We start from the raw sequence: 23,586 nt of genomic DNA, 5'->3' as shown, positions 1-23,586 counted from the left end.
GTATATATGACACTGACAATGACGAATGATTATTACAAGGAGGGATTCCAGTGTCCTGTCGCAGCCCTACACCTGGTTTACTTGGTCTTTGTAGGTTTGTTTGAAATTGGCTTTGGCTACCAGATACGGCCCATTCAAGCCTCTCAAAGGAAACCATTGTTCCGGGAAAGGATGATGTGTATCTTGAGAGGTGACAGGTAATAATTAGCTTGTGGTAAATGTTTGAAGGGTGAGCGACCAGCGGAATGCTGTTAGCACAACGCCAAAGCTAGTCCTCACACGCGCGCGCACACACACACACACACACACACACACACACACACACACACACACACACACACACACACACACACACACACACACACACACACAAACACACACACACACACACACACACACACACACACACACACACACACACACACACACACACACCAAACTGCAGAAGCGCCTGACACACTCCCCCGGTCGTCATAGGGCCGACACAAGGCCGACACTGGTCAATGAGCACCTGTCAGGTACAACCGTACAACTGAAGGGCCTTTGTGTGAATTACGTGCGCACTAATCCTGCCCTGGGGCCATGTCCTTTAATCCTGCCCTGGGGCCATGTCCTTTAATCCTGCCCTGGGGCCATGTCCTCTGGGGCCATGTCCTTTTCAAGCATGTGCTCATGGTTGCTTTTAAACAACACCTAGTAGGGCTGCGACTATCCATTATTTTCGCAGCAGCGATTACTATTCCGAATCCGATTTTTTTTTGAATACTTTTTTCATAATCTGTTAAATCCTCTCTCGCACTCTCTCTCTCGAGATGCCAACTTGCGCCTTGCACACAAGTAGGCCGTGTATGGCCTACTTGTGCGCAAGCAGAGCACGCCATGAAGAGCACTCACCAGTGCTGGTACGAGTCCTCATTCACATTCATGCCATCAATTGAGTGGTTTTCTGCATGCAGCCCACACTGCATGTGTGGGCTGCATGCATGTGTTAGCAGATTTTTTATTTTATGACTCACAACACTTTCCAATCTGTCTGAACTGTCTCCTTTCCTAGCGAGACGTTCTCGTTTGTGCTGACCGGCGAGGATGGAAGCAGGAGGTTTGGCTACTGCCGACGTTTACTGGTAGGCAGTAAAAATGTCCTCCATCGCTGTGTCCAAATAAAACGGGACGTTCCCTCTCTGATGATTAATATATTATGAGGCCTTAAGGGTTTACAACCCTATTCAATCACTTTTATGCTTTTCCTTTGTGCGGTGTATCTAAGTTGTTAAGATGTCGAACGCTAACAAATATGTATATTTACTTTTATTTTGTATTTTACTTGCCATATTCAGATTCTTTAGCTGCACCTTAAAGGAGCATTTCACCTGTTTTCAACCTTATCTTCATATAATTGGTAATAATCAACATTAGCGAGGACCAGGACAGGGAATTGTTTCATGAAGGCAATGGCCGCTGTGCCTCCTCAGTCCCTCAAAGAGATAAGCCCTAATTAGGCCAAAGTGATCGACCTTCATACCTCAACCACACCTGCACATGCTCCAGCTGATTTCACCATTTTCTCTTCTGCTTTTTCATTGCCAATACAACTTTTGAGCATTTTGGGTGGGCCGTGGCGTCTAGTGATATGTGTGTGTTGTCTTTCTGTGTGCTTCACAGCCCAGCGGGAAGGGCCGCAGGCTTCCTGAAGTATACTGCATTGTTAGCAGACTGGGCTGCTTCGACCTCTTCTCTAAGGTACACGCACGCACGCACGCACGCACGCACGCACGCACGCACGCACGCACGCACGCACGCACGCACACACATACGGAGGCGCCTTTAGGAAAACAGGGAGAGAGAGCAGCAAAGATGATTGATTCAAAGATTGATTCCTGAGCTTGTTGGAGCTTTGCTGCATGTCACTGTTTCCTGTCTCTGTACACTGTGGAGTGGTGGACTATCAATAAATGCATGAAGAACAGTCTGAAAACCCCATATCTCCATATTATTCTAACATTGTTTAGTTTTTTTTCATAAATGAATGCCCCAGTTGATCATACTACAGTGTCACACAAAAGCATAAGTGCTTGATCCACAAGCTCCAAACGTTATGCCATCCTTGAAATTGCAAAGATTATTATTGAATTACAAAGTAAACCGTGGTGGCACCACCCCCCTCCCCCCCAACACACACACACACGCGCACGCACACACGCACGCACGCACGCACACACACACACACGCACACACCACATAAAGCTATACCCAGTGGGACCACCCTATGCACCCACACGGCCTATGTTCCCACAGAGCAGTGGGAGTCATGGCTCCACATGTGAAGTGCAGCTGATGTGGTGGTGGCTGCATGGGAACACACTCCCTGTAATGACTCTGCCTGATTTACACACGTGTCAATGTGTGCTGCTATGTATGTACAGTATGTGCATCTGTAGTCTACAGTACATGTGTAAACACTCACATCGCCCATACATGGGCTATGCAGGGTATTGTATATTGAAGTGTAGTCGTTTGTTTGTGTGTGTGTGTATGTGGTGTGTGTGTGTGGATGGATGGATGGATGGATGGATTGAATACAGTGAAAACAGTGAAACAGTTTGCAGAAAAAAGCACAGGAAATTACAGTTCAATACAAGGGCTGCTAATAGAAAGCAGTGCACCATGCATTGTTTCCATCGGGGTCCTTCATAATCAATTCATATGATAATAATATGTGACAAAATCTTCCATTGGATTTTTTTGATTTTTTTTTCATGTCATATGAAAGCAGGGAATCATAGATTCAAATTGACATATTGGTTGTTCAGTTTGACCCACCAGTTTTGGAGATAATGGCTTATAGAGTAATGTCTTGCAGAGAAACAGCGAGTTGAGAAAACAGGCTTGAAAGGTTAACTTTGTGGTCTTTAACATATAGCTACATATTTAAGCATTTATTTCATATTTACATGACGATTTCAGCTCTGACACTTATTTCAGACATGCTCTAGTATGTGAAGAGTCTGCCTGTGCTATTAACTCATTTTGGATAAAACAAAAAAATAAGTTTTTCTCCTCTGGTGAAAAGCTGGAGTTTGCGCGATGGCAGGCTCTCAGTCAAATCTGGTCACATATATCACACCAATTTACCCCTTGAAGCTAATATACTTTGTTGAACAAGGAATAGCGAAAATAGGCAAGCAGATCACGACGCGTTGCAAGTGAAAACTGTGAACATTTTCGATATTTGGAAAGTTTGCCCAAAATAGAATCACACGGGCTAATGGGTTGTATGAATGTTTCAGATCCTGGATGAGGTGGAGAAGAGGAGGGCCATCTCTCCTGCCCTGGTGCAGCCCTTCATGAGGGGCATCATGGAGGCTCCGTTCCCTGCTCCAGGGAGAACCATCACGGTCAAGAACTTCCTGCCTGGCTCCGGGACGGAGGTGAGAAGAACACACGTACAGTCAGGACGACATTTTTCCACAACTGTGCAACAAAACTAAAAACTTAGACTGGACAAACTGGCAGTGGTGAGAGGCGAGCAGAAAGCATTCTACGACCGCAACTTGAAGCGACAACAGCTGCTAATGTTATGAGCTAACTGCATGGACGGACAGCAGGAAAGCCACAACAAAACGCACTCATTGAACCACGAACAGAACGTCGCAAACGAACATAAACAACGGCCGCGAGGTTGTGACACACAAACATAAAATAATAATAATATGCGTATGTAAAAATGACTATAAAACAGTAGCAGATGTTTCATCATACAAATCAAAGTCATGCATGACGTGAACATAACCCTATTTCATGTTCAAAACAATCCCAGATTTGGTCTTTAAAAGCATCCTCCTCTTTTTTCCCCTCAATGATGTCATCAAATTATATTTTATCTCTGGAAGAGTACGAGCGGACGGGTCCATTTGGTTCCACTGGTACACTCCCAGAGTTAGATGAACACTCGTGTTTTTTCTTAATGTTTTTTGTGGCTTTCGCCTTTATTTTTATATTTTGTATGGAGGGACAGACAGTAGGCTGACAGGAAATGGGGAGAGAGGTGGGGGAATGACATGCAGCAAAGGCCGTCGGGATCGGGAGTCGAACCCGCGGCACACTGCCAGACTGGATTACCAGCCAAGGTGCCTGGACCGCTGAGCCACGGCCCAGGCCAACACTCGTGGTTTTAATGTGAACACAGGAGGTATCTAATGAATCCATGTGTGTCTGCAGGTGATAGAGTTGTGTCGGCCGTCTGACTCTCGTCTGGAGCACGTGGACTTTGAGTGTCTGTTCTCCTCGCTGAGTCTACGTCTCCTCCTGAGGGTGTTCGCCTCCTTACTGCTGGAGCGGAGAGTCATCTTCACTGCCGACAAACTCAGGTACGTTTCAAAACACTGTCCGTTCGGTTTATCTGTACCCCCTAGTCGTTATGCCAATTCCCAATTTCCATGTCACTGCTGAGCAATGCTTTGTCACTATGCAGGCAGTAGGTGCCCATACCCGAGGCGGGTTTAGTGAAAAACATGCAGTAATACTGGTCTCTAAACTACCTCCCCCTGGCCAGCCGGGGCGCCTGATGGAGGGGAAAGGAACTGGTTGGAATAACGTGTTCTTTCCACGCGCTACGTCCGGCCGGGGAAACTCCCCCCTGTCAGGTGAAAAGAAGCAGCTTGGACTCCTCATGCATAGTAGGAAGCAGGAGGTCAGTCCGCTGCCCCCCCAGGTTGGCAGAGGAAGTGTAGCGCCCTGGATTACATTAGATAATTGACAGTGGGTGAAATAAATGGGTTGCAAAATCGTGGGATAAAAATTATATATATATAAAAAATAAAAATAAATATGCAGGCAGTAAAACCTTGTTTGTCCAAATTCTAAACCTTTCAGGAAACTGATAAAAAAAATGAACTTGTGTTCCGCTGGATCCAATGTAATCATTATTTTGTCACAAAGCTCTTTTCATTGTCACTTTTCATCGGTTCAATATTTATAAAACCCCACACTATTTTCACTATTTTCAAAATAGTGAAAATAGCAGATCTACAAGCTCACAACGAATTGCATTGCGATATGTTGTGAGCTTGTAGATCAGCTAATTTTGCTACTCTTCCTCAACACTCTTGTACAATGAAGTAAGAGTATCAATTTACAAAGAAAGCATAAGTTGTTTCTGCCCAACAGCGGCGACCTGTGTCCCCTCTGATACATGTGGATGTAATGATGCGTGTGGAGGAACACTCTGTTCCTCCCAGTTCCACACGCTCAATAGGCACCCTGGCCCAAAGCAACCTGTAGTAGTTGCTTGTGCGGTAGCCTGGAACTCACCTATGCTTTCTATGGCATAGGCAGCTCCCGGCAGGATCCGCCGGCAGAAAATGTGCGCAGCTGCTGGACATGAGACTAATTAATTAGAGTGACAGAGAGAGAGAGGAGTGTGTGTGTGTACGGGTGTGCGTGTGTGCGTCAATTTAACAAAGGTGCAGACGATCAGAAATCAGCAGAGAGTGATCGATGTTTGCGCTACTCTATGCCAAATTGAAGTGGACTCGGACCCAGACTTTTTTTTCTCTCCCTGTAAATAAAAACGTCTGGGTTTCCGAGGCTACTTGTGCGGTGACTCCCTGCCCGGTTTCCCACCAACGAACACGGGTAATTGTGTTTGCTGGAACACCCGGCCGGGCCAAGCCGGAGAAACCCTGGTCTCCGTTTTTATCGCTTTGAACCTGGCGACCCCATTTTGGGGCATGACCTTTGAGTATTTATCGCATAAAGGTCGTTTCAGACTGGGAGCGAGTGACATAGGCGTTCTCACCTGGAGTCAGCGACGTGTCTGCTCACGAGGGCCGTGGGATGCGTAGCGTGAAGAAAAAAAGCGCACCACAAACCAGGTCTAGTTGCCCGTGGGCACGTGCACAAATGAACATGCGCTGCGACAATTTCACGGGACCACACTCGCTTGCGTCAACGCCCCTCAACTTCTCTGCACGTCCAAAATAATCGCCCGCCTCTCATTGAAATTGAATTACCAAGGTGCGTCAGTCGCTTCCCGCCTGAAAAGGCCTTAATGGTCATATAGGGAAAAACATATAAGGAATGAAGGTGTGCTTTGCATTCCTCTCACAGCCACATCTATAAACCATAGTAATCTATAAACCTCTCTATGGAATGAGCTGGTCATTGTCAGGGTTTTATGATGCTGTTTCGCAGATATTCATTTCTTTGTTCTCAACTCTGTGTTCAGAAGCTGATTTGTGCTAGTTGGTTGGAGGCTGTGGTTCATGATTACGTCCGTACGGCTTAGCCGAATGTCTTCTAGTTCTTCCAGTATAACAGGCAGACAGATAGACACACGTTTGACTATTGGAGGAGATGGAGCGTGTATTAAAGGAAGGAATGCTGTTGTGTTATACAGTATCCCAGGGAACAATCATTTCTTTCTCTGGAAAGTTGTCACAGATGCCAGAGAGAGCGAGAGAGAGATGAAATTAGGGCCTTTTTGGGAGACTGCTCCAGAGCTGACATGTGTGCACGTGGGCTGACGGCATCGCACCCACGCGACGCACTGAAAACTTTTAAACTCTCTACGCTGGTATTAATTACCACAGTCAGGGGCAGGAAGTGTAATTTGATGATCTTTCTTTCATTTATTTACTGCCGAGGAGGTGCACCTGGTTCAGCTCGCAGCCTCTGCGGAAACGGTTATTGCATCCCGATTTAGTTCAAACACCACCCATCTTGATTTGAGTTAATAAGGCCCATGTATACTTTGTCGTACGGCAGTGTCGCGTGGAAAATAGCCGTGGTGTGAGCTTGTAGCGCCTAGCCTTGCCTTGACATTGACGACCATGCAGACTTATCTAAAGGTTCAAATGTATAATTTAGGGGCGTCCGCTGGCCTAGCGGTCCAGGCGGCAGGCATGACACATATAGGGCGTGTGTTCGAGTCCCGTTCATGACGACCTTTGCTGCATGTCTCTCCCCCTCTCTCACTCCCTCGGTCTTCACTGTAACTATCAATAAAGTCACAAAAGCCAAAAATAAATCTTTAAAAAAAATGGAATTTAGATTCATCTCACCTATAGCAGTGGGTTTCAACCCTTTTCATATAAGGACCATTATTTATTTGCCATTTGAGCCACAGACCACCATGAGATTTAGCCTCTCAGACCCAATACTATTTTGATAAGACCTTTTTGCCGTTGGATAAGATAACAATTATTCCGCATTCTGTAATTGTGTAGACTTGTAAAATAAGTAATGCAGAATTGTAACAATAATTTAACTCACAAGAGCAACACCTTTTACACGCTCAAGAGTTAAAGATCTATGCATTTGGTTACCAACTCTTCCATTATTTAGCAGGGGACCACCTGGAACCCCCACAAGGACCAGTGGTGGTCCCTGGACCACTGGTGAAAACCACTATCCTATAGTTTATATAGCCTACTGTAGTTTCAATTTACTCAATTTAGAGTCTAAACAACCAAGAACCTAGCATCAGTCTAAATGATAGACTGATGCTAGGTTCTTGGTTTACCTGTGATCTGTTATCTAATTACTGAGGCATTATATTTGATGTTTGTGTTTAATGTTTACCTTGTAAATCGGCTCTGGAAAAGAGCATCTGCTACATTGTAGCTTGTCTATTTTCGGCAATTTAGAAAAGCATGAATTATGCTTTTCTCTCAGAAACACATTTTTTGTCTCTGATCTCCCTGTGTTTTCTATTTACCCCTGTTGAAAAGCTGGTTCCGAAAACATTTTCTTTCTTTTTTTTCTCTCGACTGAAGCATATCAACAGATTGTGCAGAGTGGCTGCACATTCTCCAACCGTGGAGTGGAAACTTGGCCTCTCCAATCACGTTTTGAATGAATTAACTGAAACCAGGCGCACACACGGGAGGCATTAAGTTAACGGTGTGGGGCGAGTGTGTTTGCCGCAGCTATATACTTTTTATAAGTGTTACATCACGTGCCTTTTAAAAGATGCCTGTAGACATTCTTCTCACAATGAGCCCTGCTTTCCAAGAGCAGAGCAGACGCAAATTAATTGTTCTCATAATGTTCCAAGATTTGGTAATGGGTGGGATGCATGGGCCTCAACTGTTCTTGGCTTTTACCGCCATCTTGTGGTGTAACATAGGAATGCATTTGGATTGAAATTCTCATCCCATGGTTTTCTGTATTATGAAAGTACTTTGATAAATATTGTATAAACCGGGAAAGCGTCTGTGTCATTTTAGCATTGTACAGTACATCAGCTATTTTTTGAAAAATCATTAAAGTGTGAGAACTACTGATTTAGAAGGCCTTTGAAGAATTGTACAGGAACCCCTTTTGGTGTTTTAAGCATTATGTTATACTTTAGCTATTGAAAAATAGCAGATCTACAAGCTCATAGGTCTAGCTCTACGAGCTTGTAGGTCTGCTATTTTTGAAAAATCGTGAAAATGTGTTGCAAATTTGGAATATATATTCTTTCAGAGCAAACATTTTTAACTCAAATCTTTGCTTCTGGGGGGTCCCTGGAACAACAACAACAACAACAACAACAACAACGATGTTGTCATGTAGTCGAAAATAAGCGTGGTTAATAATAAAATCATAATCTCTCTCTCTCTCTCTCTCTCTCTCTGCAGTACGTTGTCTCAGTGCTGCCACGCGGTGGTGGCCCTGCTGTACCCGTTCACCTGGCAGCACACCTACATCCCCGTCCTCCCACCCTCCATGATTGACATCGTCTGCACCCCCACCCCGTTCATCGTGGGCCTGCTCTCCAGCTCTCTGCCACGACTCAAAGAACTGCCCATTGAAGAGGTGACACCTCATGCGCCCCTGTGTGTGTGTGTGTGCGTGTGTGTGCGTGTGTGTGTATGTATGTATGTGTGTGCGTGCGTGCGTGCGTGCGTGCGTGCGTGTGTGCTTGTTTTGTAGTAGGATTTGAGAAAACAAACAACAGGGAAATAATAAATCGGCGCTGACGGGAAGAAACCTCCTATCTTCATATTTTAACTTTTCGTGTTTTTTGACTTTTTCGTAACGCCCTACTACCGCATCACTCAAAAGTAGCAGATCCACAAGTTCGAAGCGCGGCGCAAAGCGACACATTTTTGTCGATCTGACACTTTTGCTATTTTTTTATTTGAATCCTGAAAAGTGACAGTTTTGCACATAATGGTTTCTTTCCACGTGACAGAGACAAAATGTGTTTTTATAAGGTTTGTGGAGTAAAGCTGGGCTGAGATAACGGGATTAAGAAAAAATCACACATACTGGATAATATTCTCTTATCAGATTATTTAAGATTTTAAAACCATGGCCCATCACACACTACTACAAGATTTTATTGAAATTATCGTGCTTACCCGGACGCAACATATCACGTCATTTTATCTCAGGGGATCACATGCCAAAGTAACAGGTGTTAATGACAGGTTTATATGATGTATTATTGTGCTATTTTTGCAGAAAATTGCCTAGCAGATTGGCTATTTTCTGTGAAAGCAGAATCAGAAAATATGCCAGTATAGAGCCCTGAGGGACTCCGGTCAACCATATGGGTTTAAGTGGTTAAACGTAGTAGTGACAAGCGGTTGTGACATGTCTGGGAAGACATACGTTCCACATATCTACAAGCCTCAGCTGTCCAACACACCACAGGTTGTTTGGACTTTGGACTGGTCAGCGGGCCAAAAGTCCTTTCAACAATCACTTCATCTGTCTCCTTCTAGGCTGTCTTTGTGATTCCTGCCGCACCGCTCTACTCAGACAATATTAATACCAAAACGTTTGAAAATGACCATGACAGACAGCCCCGAACATCCTGTGAACAAAACGGGAAGCTTAAGATTGGATATTTGAATCACTCACTCAGACGATCATCTTGTAGATCAGCTATTTTCGGCTTCAAGCTTAGAGGCAAAAATGGCCAAAAATGGTCAAAATAGCCTTCATAAAATCCCTGTCCTAAGATGTGTGTGTGTGTGTGTGTGTGTGTGTGTGTGTGTGTGTGTGTGTGTGTGTGTGTGTGTGTGTGTGTGTGTGTGTGTGTGTGTGTGTGTGTGTGTGTGTGTGTGTGTGTGTGTGTGTGTGTGTGTGTGTGTTGCGTGTGTGCGCGCGTGCTTCATAGCACTACATGCTACTCTTGCCACTGGCGGCTCTTTCCTCCATCAAACAATGGTTCCAGGAAATGACATTATTTTCCCTCTGCTCTTCAGGAAATGACATCATTATCCCTCTGCTCTTCCCTCAGGTCCTGGTGGTCGACCTCGGCAACAGCCGCTTCCTGCGACAGGTAGGCTACTGTACGCTTCCTACATAGTAACGTAATAGACATAGTATACTGTACGGTCCCTACATATTAACGTAATAGACATAGTATACTGTACGGTCCCTACATATTAACGTAATAGATATAGTATACTGTACGGTCCCTACATATTAACGTAATAGATATAGTATACTGTACGGTCCCTACATATTAACGTAATAGACATAGTATACTGTACGGTCCCTACATATTAACGTAATAGATATAGTATACTGTACGGTCCCTACATATTAACGTAATAGATATAGTATACTGTACGGTCCCTACATATTAACGTAATAGATATAGTATACTGTACGGTCCCTACATATTAACGTAATAGACATAGTAACTATACTGTACGGTCCCTACATATTAACGTAATAGACATAGTAACTATACTGTACGGTCCCTACATATTAACGTAATAGACATAGTAACTATACTGTACGGTCCCTACATATTAACGTAATAGACATAGTAACTATACTGTACGGTCCCTACATATTAACGTAATAGACATAGTAACTATACTGTACGGTCCCTACATATTAACGTAATAGACATAGTAACTATACTGTACGGTCCCTACATAGTAAAGTAATGTGTAGCTTTAAAGCATATACTTTTGAATTATTTGAATACTTTAAATTTAAAGCAAGTACTCCAGTACTTTAACTCAAGTGCAGTACAAATCTACCAGAGCAACCTACCTAGTAATATTGGACCAGGAGTCTCTATACTTTGGGCGCTGCGGTGTCCTTATTGACTAGTAATATTGGACCAGGAGTCTCTATACTTTGGGCGCTGCGGTGTCCTTATTGACTAGTAATATTGGACCAGGAGTCTCTATACTTTGGGCACTGCGGTGTCCTTATTGTTGTCATCTGTCTCTGTGTCTCTGAGTCTCTATACTTTGGGCACTGCGGTGTCCTTATTGTTGACATCTGTCTCTGTGTCTCTCTACTTTGGGCACTGCGGTGTCCTTATTGACTAGTAATATTGGACCAGGAGTCTCTATACTTTGGGCACTGCGGTGTCCTTATTGTTGTCATCTGTCTCTGTGTCTCTGAGTCTCTATACTTTGGGCACTGCGGTGTCCTTATTGTTGACATCTGTCTCTGTGTCTCTCTACTTTGGGCGCTGCGGTGTCCTTATTGACTAGTAATATTGGACCAGGAGTCTCTATACTTTGGGCGCTGCGGTGTCCTTATTGACTAGTAATATTGGACCAGGAGTCTCTATACTTTGGGCGCTGCGGTGTCCTTATTGACTAGTAATATTGGACCAGGAGTCTCTATACTTTGGGCACTGCGGTGTCCTTATTGACTAGTAATATTGGACCAGGAGTCTCTATACTTTGGGCGCTGCGGTGTCCTTATTGTTGTCATCTGTCTCTGTGTCTCTGAGTCTCTATACTTTGGGCACTGCGGTGTCCTTATTGTTGACATCTGTCTCTGTGTCTCTCTACTTTGGGCACTGCGGTGTCCTTATTGTTGACATCTGTCTCTGTGTCTCTATACTTTGGGCACTGCGGTGTCCTTATTGTTGACATCTGTCTCTGTGTCTCTATACTTTGGGCACTGCGGTGTCCTTATTGTTGACATCTGTCTCTGTGTCTCTCTACTTTGGGCACTGCGGTGTCCTTATTGTTGACATCTGTCTCTGTGTCTCTATACTTTGGGCACTGCGGTGTCCTTATTGTTGACATCTGTCTCTGTGTCTCTATACTTTGGGCACTGCGGTGTCCTTATTGTTGACATCTGTCTCTGTGTCTCTATACTTTGGGCACTGCGGTGTCCTTATTGTTGACATCTGTCTCTGTGTCTCTATACTTTGGGCACTGCGGTGTCCTTATTGTTGACATCTGTCTCTGTGTCTCTATACTTTGGGCACTGCGGTGTCCTTATTGTTGACATCTGTCTCTGTGTCTCTATACTTTGGGCACTGCGGTGTCCTTATTGTTGACATCTGTCTCTGTGTCTCTATACTTTGGGCACTGCGGTGTCCTTATTGTTGACATCTGTCTCTGTGTCTCTCTACTTTGGGCACTGCGGTGTCCTTATTGTTGACATCTGTCTCTGTGTCTCTATACTTTGGGCACTGCGGTGTCCTTATTGTTGACATCTGTCTCTGTGTCTCTGAGTCTCTATACTTTGGGCGCTGCGGTGTCCTTATTGTTGACATCTGTCTGTCTCTGTGTCTCTATACTTTGGGCGCTGCGGTGTCCTTATTGTTGACATCTGTCTCTGTGTCTCTATACTTTGGGCACTGCGGTGTCCTTATTGTTGACATCTGTCTCTGTGTCTCTGAGTCTCTATACTTTGGGCACTGCGGTGTCCTTATTGTTGACATCTGTCTCTGTGTCTCTGCAGCTGGATGACGAAGACTCCATTCTGCCTCATAAGCTGCAGGCCGCCCTGGAACATGTGTTGGACAAGCGCAGGGAGCTGGCCAGCGACAAAGGAGACATCATCCCTAATGGTGAGGAACCGTCGGCTGAGGAAACCTCATATTATGTACAAAACTGTTTACAGGATTCAATTTAAAAAATAGCAGATCGACAAGCTTGTAGATACTTGTCGATCAAAAGCTTGATGCTTTTGTGTGACGCTGTAGTATGATCAAGTAGTAAGGCATTGATTTACGAAAAAAACACACACACAAAGTTATAATATGTAGATAAGAGTTTTCTGCCCAACAGTGACAATATGTATCATTAGCCTCACCTGAGAATGATGTTTGTTTGTGCAGCGTGGCTCTGTTACGCTGCACAGATATTAGAATTACTTTAGAATTAGGCCAGTGATTTTCCTTTCAATGACCCCCAGTTTGATACCAATATTTATTTATTCATGTATTTATTTATTTTATCCCTGAGATCTCAATCTATTCTACACTGTACTATCCTCAGTGTTTATTTAACTTTGACTTAAAATTATAATAATAAAAATAAATGTATTATCCAGGTTGCTCTTTCTATTCCAGTCCTTACCGGTAGAGGTCCCCCAAGGGCAATTTATTACATGGGACAGAATGATTTCTAGGTTTGTGTGGGCCGGGCAGAGGCCAAGGGTCAGATTTCAGACCCTTCAACTCCCAAAGGAGGGAGGGGGCATGGGTCTTCCCAATTTAAAAATGTATTATCATGCGGCCCAGCTACGATATGTAGGATGTTGGTGTAAACCAAATTATATAGCAAAATGGAAAGATATGGAAAAGGAATTCGATAAACATCCAATACAGAATATTATAGGAGACAAAGAAAAGTTTAAGAAAATAAAACACAGTATTGATCCAATCACCCTATTTACATTAGAGATCTGGTTTAAAATTGTTAAAAAATATAGGTTTGAAGAGGATATAAAGGTTTTAAAATGGATGGCATTTGATAGTTCATTTAAACCTGCAGGACATGATAAGGGCTTTAAAGTGTGGAGCAATAGAGGAATGACAGCCTGGTGTGTTTTGGAGAAGAATGGGGCATTGGAGAGTTTCACAGATTTGAGTGTTAAATACATGTTGGATAAACATGATTTCTTCAGGTATCTGCAACTAAGGGATTATTATATTAAGGAAATCAAAGGGAGGCCCTCCATAGAAGTGAATGGTATTGTCCAAATTATTAAAAATATATACAAGGGGAAAAATATTCGAATTATATCAGCAATATATACGACTTTGATGAGTGGCAGTCATTCAACAGAATATATTAAAAAGAAATGGGAAGCAGAACTAGACATAGAAATTACAGAAAAAGATTGGGCTCATATGTGGAAAATGCACCAGTCATCTACCAATTCACGGATATGGAGGGAATTCTCTTGGAAAAATCTTTGCAGGTTTTTCATAACACCAAAAATTATGAGCAAGCAGTTGAAGCAACAGATACAATGTTGGAGGGGTTGTGGAGATGTAAATGTGGATCACTCACATGTGTTTTGGAAATGTCCCAGAATTGAGCCTTTTTGGAAAGTGATACATGATCAGATACAAAAGGTGTTGGGTTATGAGGTGCCTATGAAGTGTGATGTTCTGTATTTAGGAAACTTGATGGGGGGAAAGATACGAGGAGAGGATAGGTATCTGGTAAACATTTTATTGGCGGCAGGAAAGAAGGCTATCACAAGGAAATGGGGACAGAAGGAGCCTCCAACACAGGGACAATGGGAGGAGTTGATTCAGGAGATACAGCTCATGGAGAAACTGACACATCGCCTGAGACTGCAGGAGGAACGAATGGAGGACAAATGGTCCAAATGGACAATATTTAAGGACCTGATCATGAGCAATGAGGGCATGGGGGAATGAGGACCACCAGAATATGTCTAGGAATAAGTGATGTTTTGAAAAAGATTTGATAAGCATTGTCGACTTTATTGTTTTTTTATTTTTTGTTTTTCATGTTTGTTTGTGCTGTGTTTGTCCTTTTCTATTGTGTGTTTGTTCAAAAACAAATAAAAATCTAAGTGATAAAAATTATAATAATAAAAAAATAGAGTTATAGAACAATAAGGGTACATTTGAACTGTGGTCCTCGGACCTGAACTTGAGAGGCAGTGGTTTAGAATTTAACAGTGAACGTGAGTCCACTGACTTCACTGTTCCTCCATCTCTCCATAGTTGGGCAAGACTGTTGGTTGGAAACCTTAACTGTTACTTTTCAGGATTCAAATTCATATGTAGCAGATCGACAAGCTCGAAACGTGTCGCTTGCTGATCTGCTACTTTTGATGCTTTTGTGTGACACTGTATAGTATGATCAAGTAGGACGTTCATTTACGAAAAAACACAAAACGTTAGAATATGGAGATAGCCGCAGCGATATGATGCCAGAGATCCACATGGGAGCCGTGCTGCTATTGGACTCTATCTTGTTTAATGTCAGAGATATGGCCTGATTGGTAACCACTAACCCCCCAAAAATATGAACAAACTGGAACTTCAAGGCAGCAGGGACCAATAGCCCCCTCTAGTGTTGCAGATGCAGACACATAATAAATCCCAGGCAGAGGGTCTCAACTGATTGTGACTGCATGGGACCACCATCCTGGATCAACCTGGGGAGGGTGCCACTGTTTTGTCGGGTGGGGTTATGGATTCAGATTTGTTTTTGTTGTTCTTGAGTTGCACACAATCAACATTTGTGTCAGATCCTGTGTCTAGGTGAGACATCGCATGACCTTTGACCCGATCTAAATGTCTCAATAGAAGAGCAGGGAGACTAAATACAACCACCCCAATTGTATACGTTATATTGTATTACTCTACCATACAGATTTTATTTTATTCATTAAAAAAGTATATTTGGAATCGAAGCACAAGCCTCCTCAAATGACCACTGATAATGATAATGATGATATGTCTTCATATGATATCACACAAATACAGTACATTCACGGACCACCAGTTGAAAACCCCTTGCCATAAGGGTGTTTTAAGCTGAACCTGAGTATGTTATGAATTGTCTTCACTGGGAGTGTCTTATACACTATGATGGAAACACCAGCAGCAATACGAGGCACTGAGGGTCCATTTTGCCGACGTGTCACATCTGACATTTTATCTACTTTTGCTGGTTTTGAATTTGAATCCCAAAAGATTACTCTTTTGGACATATTAGGTTTCCAGAGACAGAGACAATATTGTATCGGGTGTGTGTGTGTATGTTGTAATAATCTGTGGGGTGTACAAATCGGTCATAATGTACACTTTCCTATAAGCAAATGTTATATATTAAAATATATATATAAAACCCCAGGGCCATAACCAAAACCGTAACTCTTTCACCCCTCCCTTCCAACCCAGACTCTTGCTCGATGAGCACAGTGGTGTCGGAGGCCTTTGTGCGATTCTTCGTGGAGATGGTGGGCCACTACTCGCTCTTCATGGGCGGAGGAGAACGAGAGGACGAGTCGACCACCTCGCCGTCCTCTCCCGTCCCCTCCTCCTCCTCCTCTCCCTCCTGCTCGTTCCAGCGCGAAGCCTTCCGCAAGGCGGTGACCTCCAAGTCACTGCGGAGGTTCCTGGAGGTGTTCATGGAGACCCAGATGTTCACCGGCTTCACCCAGGAGAGGGAGCTACGCAAGCAGGGGCTCAGAGGTGCGTGGCGGTGGGAGGCCATGCGTGGTGGTGGTCCTATAGAGAAGTGGTTCTCAAACCTTTTCATGCCAAGGACCCCTAATTGATATGTTTTTGGTCCTGGACGCCCATCTGAAATGGTTTTGTGCCAGGAAACCCCAGAAGAGAATTAATTGTATTAAACATTAAACATCAAATTGGAACTGGAACACTCTAAAATTTAAGTTGATAAATGGGTTTTTCTCTGCTGATTGAAGAACGCATCACAAGCAAAAGTGTTGTGAGCTTGTAGACTACACTTGTACTCAGTGTTTTGTGTGACACTGTAGTTGTAGTATGACAAAGTATGGCATTAACCCATTTTGGGCGTGAACCCCTTTTGGTGTTAGCATTATGTTATGCTTTAGCTAGAACGACTGACATAGAAACATAGCTTTTTCAGAAAACTGTCAGGATGTAGAAGACATTTTTAGAATCTGATCTCAGGTCAAAATGGGTTAATAAAAGTAACAACAACATTGCCCAGTATGCAAATATGGGGCGAGTTTATCACCAGTGGCATTTTTATTTCTATTCACCCATTGGAAATGCAGGTTCCATGCAGAGATTCCAGACTAATATCTATGCAGTGATATTAGTCTTGCCATGCCAGGCTAGGTGTAGTAAGCTGTGTATTGTATGTTGTGTGCAGGTCTGTTCGAGGTGAGGGCACAGGAGTATCTGGACTCTAGGTTTAGTAAGCTGTGTATTGTATGTTGTGTGCAGGTCTGTTCGAGGTGAGGGCACAGGAGTATCTGGACTCTAGGTTTAGTAAGCTGTGTATTGTATGTTGTGTGCAGGTCTGTTCGAGGTGAGGGCACAGGAGTATCTGGACTCTTTACCTGGAAGTGAACAGCGAGGCGTCAACAAGTTTCTCAAGGGACTAGGTAAGGGTTATGCCTAAAATAATTAGCCTAATTGATGCTCTGCTGCACAAAGGTGTCGCTTGCTGATAATATGATTTTCATCATACTGTATATCATTGTATTTATTGTATGTTTATTATCCCATTCTGGACGGGAACCCCTTTTGGTGTTTTAACTAAGCATTATGTTATACTTTAGCTATTGAAAAATAGCAGATCTACAAGCTCGGTGGCGCGCTACGAGCTTGTAGGTCTGCTATTTTTGAAAAATCGTGAAAATGCGGCACAAATCTTTGAATATATTCTTTCAGAAGACTTTTTTTTTATTTCGACGTCAGGCCTAAATGGGGCTCTCTAGTCTCTAGTCAGTAGTAGATAGAATTGTATGTACCCTGTGTAGAATGGTCAATGAGAGACACATGTTAGCCCTTAACCCTTGAACTTACTACTGTAGATCACATTAGATAACAACATTGTTAAAAGTATTATTTGTATTATTCCCTTTATTACATACACATCAATGTAGAACAACTGAACAACATCCTTACACTTGCTGTTTTGGGCACGCAATTTATTTATTTAAATATTTATTTGACAGGACAATACAAAGAAAACTATGTATCACAAGTTATGAAAACATGAAACCGTTGCATTGTCTGTGAGGTTTGCTATTCACCAATCCCCTTGTGGTGACTTGTGGTGACAAAAATGTCAAAAAGCATGTTGTATTTCCTGAGAATTATGCAATGGTGCCATTTCATTAATTTGATTTTATCCATTATTTTCAGTGCTTGATTGTAAGTGATGTGTAGATGACTGTGAAGCATGGTTCCAATTAGTAACAATAAACAGTATACGGTTTAACTGGCTCTTCTGTAAGTACCGGTATGTTTTAATCGTACTTGATACCCATGCCTTTCTTGTGTCCATTTCCAGGAAACAAGATGAAATTTCTGTCCAAAAAATGACTCTTTCGACTAATGACCCCAACCATGCGAATAAGCATGGGGCGGATGGTACCCTGCAAGAAGAGGACTTACACTTGACCTGGACGTCTAAAACGTGGAGATGGAAGATGTGTGTGCATTCGTGCACACCGCATTGAGCGAGAAAACCCCTAAAAAGGAACTGGACTGGAGTGCTTATGTGAGCAGGAAGGACTTGGGGTCAGTGTTTAGGTGGATTAGCTTCCATGCATGCAGCGATGTTGCTAGCGGAGCGTTCTGGATGCATTCCATCAGGGTTGCGTGGGGTTTAAATGCAACTGGGACCAAACAACTCCTCTCACATGGAACAAAGACACCACAGAACCAACCGCAGTTTCTTCGTCATGGTCACATCATATCCTGACATGTGGCCCTGCGTACTGTACTTAACCCCCGGTTGCTTTGTGAGAGGAGCGTGCGTTTGTTGTATAGTTCATGTCGGTCCCTAATGTGTACATTAATGTATAGCACGGTATGAGTCTGATAAACCTGGAACGATGTTCTCTGTTTCTTTCTGTCACTGACAAAATGACCCAGAAAAATGGCCCTATGAGAACTTTCACTGAAGATGTTGCCATGCAGCCAAACAACAGGTTCCACCTTTTTTGTACAATACTCTTTAATACATTCCACGTGTTTTCCATAGAAACTGTAGTACAACTTCTTCTTCAACAGGAGGCTTAATTTTTAAGTTAATTTATATACTTTTAGATAAACGTAACCTCTTTTTCTCTCTCTTCCTCAAGTAAGCGCAAAGGAAATCTATAGTTTTTAATAGGCTTTATTTAACAAAGTCCTATACACTGACACCACGCTAGACAGGAACGCCCAAAAACGTCACATCCGGTTTCAGCCTGGGGTAAGAATTTTCTATGGCTGCCAATGCAACTTGGTCCAATCCTTAATCACATACGGACAAACATCTATGCCGATGCTATCTAACTTGCGGAGGTAGCGTGCCTTGTCCACGGGCAACAGATCTTTCAACGTATGGCATTGCAAATACGTTTGATAATCGCTACTCTGCTCAATATTGTTTTGAAAATGCCGCAAAATGCATTGCAGTGAACGAGCGCAAATCACAACTTCCCCCGGTGGTGGGCGGAGACACAGTTTGAGGCGCTGTTTACGCGCCGTGGTGTCAGTGTATTCAAACTTTTTTGTAGACCACTCTAGGTTGTCGGGTATATGTACCACTGTGATACGTATGTGCATTTCCCTAAAATGAGAGGGAATGCCAAAAGTGAGGACATTGAAGAAATGAATGGATATGTAGAGAGACTTAGCCACTTAAACCCTATATACTTTGTTAACTGGGGTCCCTCAGGGTTCTATCTTTGTCACCCCCTCACTCACACACACACACACACACACACACACACACACACACACACACACACACACACACACACACACACACACACACACAATGGTAAATGGTGCATTTATATAGCGCCTTTATCCAAGGAGCTTTACTAGATTGTGCATTACATTCACCCATTCATACACCAATTGCAGCGGAAGCCATGCAAGGTACCAACCAGCACATCGGGAGCAATTTGGGGTTCAGTGTCTTGCCCAAGGACACTTCGACATGTAGACAGGAGGAGCCGGGATTCGAACCGCCGACCCATGGATCATTGGACGACCTGCTCTACCTCCTGAGCCCCACACACACACACACACACACACACACACACACACACACACACACACACGAAAAACAGCTGATCTACAAGCTCACAACACATTGTATTGCGACGCTTTGTGAGCGTGTAGATCTGCCGTTTATGCAAAAATATTTGCCTTATTACGACATGTCCAGAATAGGGATGCTAGGGTTGAAGTGGTTAACAGTGTGAATGCACGCGTCTCTTGGGTTGCTCTGTAAAGCCTCAGTTGTACGTAGTTGTGTGTTGGTTTCGTGCTCAGTAAATAGCAGATCTACGAGCTCAGCTCACAACTCGTCATGAATGTGACACACTGTCGGCTTGTAGATCTGCTATTCACGGCATGCAACGCCAGCGTGCCGCTAAGTATGAATCAGGCTTAAGAGTTTGGTCTGAAGAATGGAGGTGCTAAAGCATTTCAGTATGTCAGGCCAATCCTTATCAATGTGCTTCTAAAAGACACCACTAGTTTTTGCCTAAAACTTGATTGAGAAATGCAATAAAACTGTATAAATAAAGTGATTTTGAATTAACTGTGTCTGAATTATTGGGCTTTGACTAGAATTTGAGTTCATGCTTTTGTATTAGTTCAGTAAAATGACAAATGTGATACTTTGTGAGACAGGATCATAGGACAGGGTCATGTACATTGTGCAATACCGTTCATATCCACTAGAATGCTCTGTTACATAGTTCATTCCATCCAACACATGGCTTGTATTGTCTACTATCCCGCAGCATACACTACATACAGGCTTCTGTAATGAATTGCACAACATGTCCAAGTCCAGGAATATCATTATTGCTTTCTACAAACATCCATTGATAGATTAAGCAATTTACGGACAAATTAAACTGCCACCTGCCTGGCAGGTGGATCTGAGAACTTTCACCAATAATGTTGAATCTAGTCTAGCAGACAAAACCTTATGCTTGTTGGACACCTGCTCATTCAATGTGCTTCAACTTGGCAATGTCATTGTCGGCCACTTCCACAATGTTGGGATGCATGTAAGTGGGCCAAGTGGATGAATTAAATAATAAAACCATTCACAAATTCTAAATAATTTAAAACTTTAAGTAATAATTGATGATCTTACTGTGTTTTACACAAATCTACCAAAAAAAATATATAAATAGACTACTATGTCTATACCTAGAACTCAAGTTCAATGCATACTGTATGATCTCCATATCTGTGGGAGAGGAGGACACAAAACTAAAGCTATTCTTAGCCCCTGCAGTACAAGGATGGTTTGTCTCTTGTCCCTCCTTCCAATGACAATCCCAAGCAGCTTCTTTTCCCTTTTTTTCCTCTCTTCCCCACTTGATGTGATGTGATTTCCCTTTCCCCCACCTTCCCACCATGGCTCTGGTTCTTTTCCTTTTCGGAGGTGGGTCCGCCTCCCCCCTCGGACCCCCCTCCCTCCCTCCCCGCCCTTCATTACGTGTTGACCGGTCAGTCAGACGTGCCTCCCTGCCTGACCCCCCTCCCTCCCTCTCCCTCCCTCTCTCTCTCTCTCTCTCTCTTCCTCAGTGCCTTCATGTCATACCACGGGCTAATTCCTGAAATTCCAGCCTTCCTTGCTCGCGCTTCAAACGACTCGGTCAGAGAGAGGTGACCCAAAAAATAATAATGATACAAGATATTCTTTAATAAATTAATTTCTTCCTAGAGTTTTATTCCACCTGCAGTTCCAAAATAAAGCCCCCGGTGCGGTGGTCCTTGACTGTGCAGCGTGTCAGCTAAAGCTTCTCAACGCAGGTAAGTTTGCTGGACTTTTCTCACAATATTATGAAGTCATGACTCATGTTCATTGGAGAAAAAAAATGGGAAAAAAAGAAAAAGCGACGCGTCTTGCATGTACAGTCAGTAACTTTCAGTTTGAGGAAACTCTTGTCGACATTTTTTAACGCCGCTGTCCTGGCGGCAATATTTCAGAGTAATTTCTTACACGCGCGGATCGGAGGTAGAATTCTTGGAATATCTGGCATTTTGGGGGGAAATTCCTACATTTCTTTTTTTTATTCCAGCGCTGCCTGCCTGTAATCAGACTTCCTGCGCTCCCAGCTGGGGAACTTTTCCCAAACTAAATAACATGCAGCCAGTCAGTCATTCATCTTCATAACATGAGCGCATCTATGAGTTATAATATGCTATGGTTTAATTCAGAAGACTGGGGTTTTATTATACCGACCTGACTGCTTTAATTTGGTGTTTTCGGTGACGTTTTCTCGCAAGTGTATGCAACCTAGAAGTGATTTCGCACCATTGTGCGAGGATTGAGGAGGCATCATTCACTGCCAAGAACAGTCAGTTTCACAAAAAAAATTCTAATAGCCTATTTCGGGGACAGCATATCGGTAGGCTATAGAGAACTGTCAAAACAAAACAGAACACTGTTATGTATGACTATATGTTACAAATTATTTGAACTAATTAGCCTACTAATAAAATATTGTTGGTGTTATTGCTGGGATTCTGCCTTGACTGAACAGATTACATTTGTTAGAGCAGAGTTTATATCAGGAAAAGTGTGTGTGTGTGTGTGTGTGTGTGTGTGTGTGTGTGTGTGTGTGTGTGTGTGATAGAGAGAGCGAGAGAGAGAGAGAGAGACCACTGGCTATAGTTTTGCAAATTACCGTAATATTTTAGTAACACTTTTAAGACAGTGCCAGTCACAGAAGAGAGATGGGGCTTACAGGGGGTCCCCAGAAGAGAGATGGGGCTTACAGGGGGTCCCCAGAGAGATGGGGCTTACAGGGGGTCCCCAGCAACTTGAGGACCAGTTTAAAATAAATGCTTGAACCCTTTTTCAAAGTTAGCCTTACAGAAATAGCCGATCTCCAAGCTCAGTCAGACAGTCATAAGTCATATCTATTATTTAAATAATTTGTACAAATCTTTATGGGGTCCCTGGCACTGTGGCAAAGGTTTTCAGCTGGGGGTTTGCGCCCACAGCGTGTGCGTGTGTGTGTGTGTGTGTGTGTGTGTGTGTGTGTGTGTGTGTGCGCGCGTGCGCGCGTGTGCGTGCGTGATGGTGCACTGTCCGGTGTGTGTGTGTGATGGTGCACTGTCCGGTCTCCGGAGGGGCAGCTGATAGGGGTATGTATTTTCCCGAGGGGCAACAGGTGGAATGGGGAAGAATGATATACGGGTCAAACACACACACACACCTGTCGGTGGTCTCTCTCTCGCCTCAGTCTCTATCTGACAGACAAAGGATATTGTTTCCCCTTCTTATGGTCGTCTTTGTCTTCCAGCCTGCAAGGCTCTGGATGCACCCTGCACTCTTATACCATATTGTCGCTGTCGGACAGAAACTGTTACTCCATAATCTAACTTTCGTAAATCAACGCCCTACTTAATCATGCTACATCGTCATGCAAAAGCATCAACAGCAGCAGCTCCACAAGCCTCGTGCTGCTTTTCCAGCTTGTCTATCTGCAGCTTTTAAGCTGTTTAGTTTCTATTGTCAAATCTGTGTGTGTGTGTGTGTGTGTCTGTGTGTGTGTGTGTTTGTGTGTGTGTGTGTGTATGTGTGTGTGTGTGTGTGTGTGTGCGTGTGTCTGTGTGTTCGTGCACGTGTGACCGCGTGTGCATGTGTGCGTTGATGTAGCCTATTGTACACAAGTTTTGTGCTTGCAGCT

The 23,586-nt window shown here is 43.4% G+C and overlaps 1 protein-coding gene across 3 annotated transcripts in view; it reads left to right on the top strand.

Moving 5' to 3' along the window:
* The window catches only part of LOC306923276 (DENN domain-containing protein 2A), an 84,699-nt gene extending 65,019 nt beyond the window's left edge, over positions 1-19,680 (top strand). For all 3 annotated transcript variants that reach the window (XM_079501312.1, XM_079501311.1, XM_079501313.1), the window contains 10 exons: positions 1,055-1,124; positions 1,663-1,740; positions 3,288-3,428; positions 4,219-4,367; positions 8,625-8,802; positions 10,238-10,279; positions 12,670-12,778; positions 16,103-16,396; positions 17,215-17,301; positions 18,216-19,680. In XM_079501312.1, the coding sequence (XP_079357438.1) occupies positions 1,055-1,124; positions 1,663-1,740; positions 3,288-3,428; positions 4,219-4,367; positions 8,625-8,802; positions 10,238-10,279; positions 12,670-12,778; positions 16,103-16,396; positions 17,215-17,301; positions 18,216-18,247 (1,180 nt within the window). In that variant the 3' untranslated portion in view covers positions 18,248-19,680. The remainder of the gene's footprint in view (positions 1-1,054; positions 1,125-1,662; positions 1,741-3,287; positions 3,429-4,218; positions 4,368-8,624; positions 8,803-10,237; positions 10,280-12,669; positions 12,779-16,102; positions 16,397-17,214; positions 17,302-18,215) is intronic.
* Positions 19,681-23,586: the final 3,906 nt, after the last annotated feature.

The sequence above is a fragment of the Electrona antarctica genome (genome assembly GCF_951216825.1).
Source record: "Electrona antarctica genome assembly, chromosome: 5".
Classification (NCBI taxonomy): Eukaryota; Metazoa; Chordata; class Actinopteri; order Myctophiformes; family Myctophidae; genus Electrona; species Electrona antarctica.
This window is presented reverse-complemented; position numbering and strand designations above follow the sequence as displayed.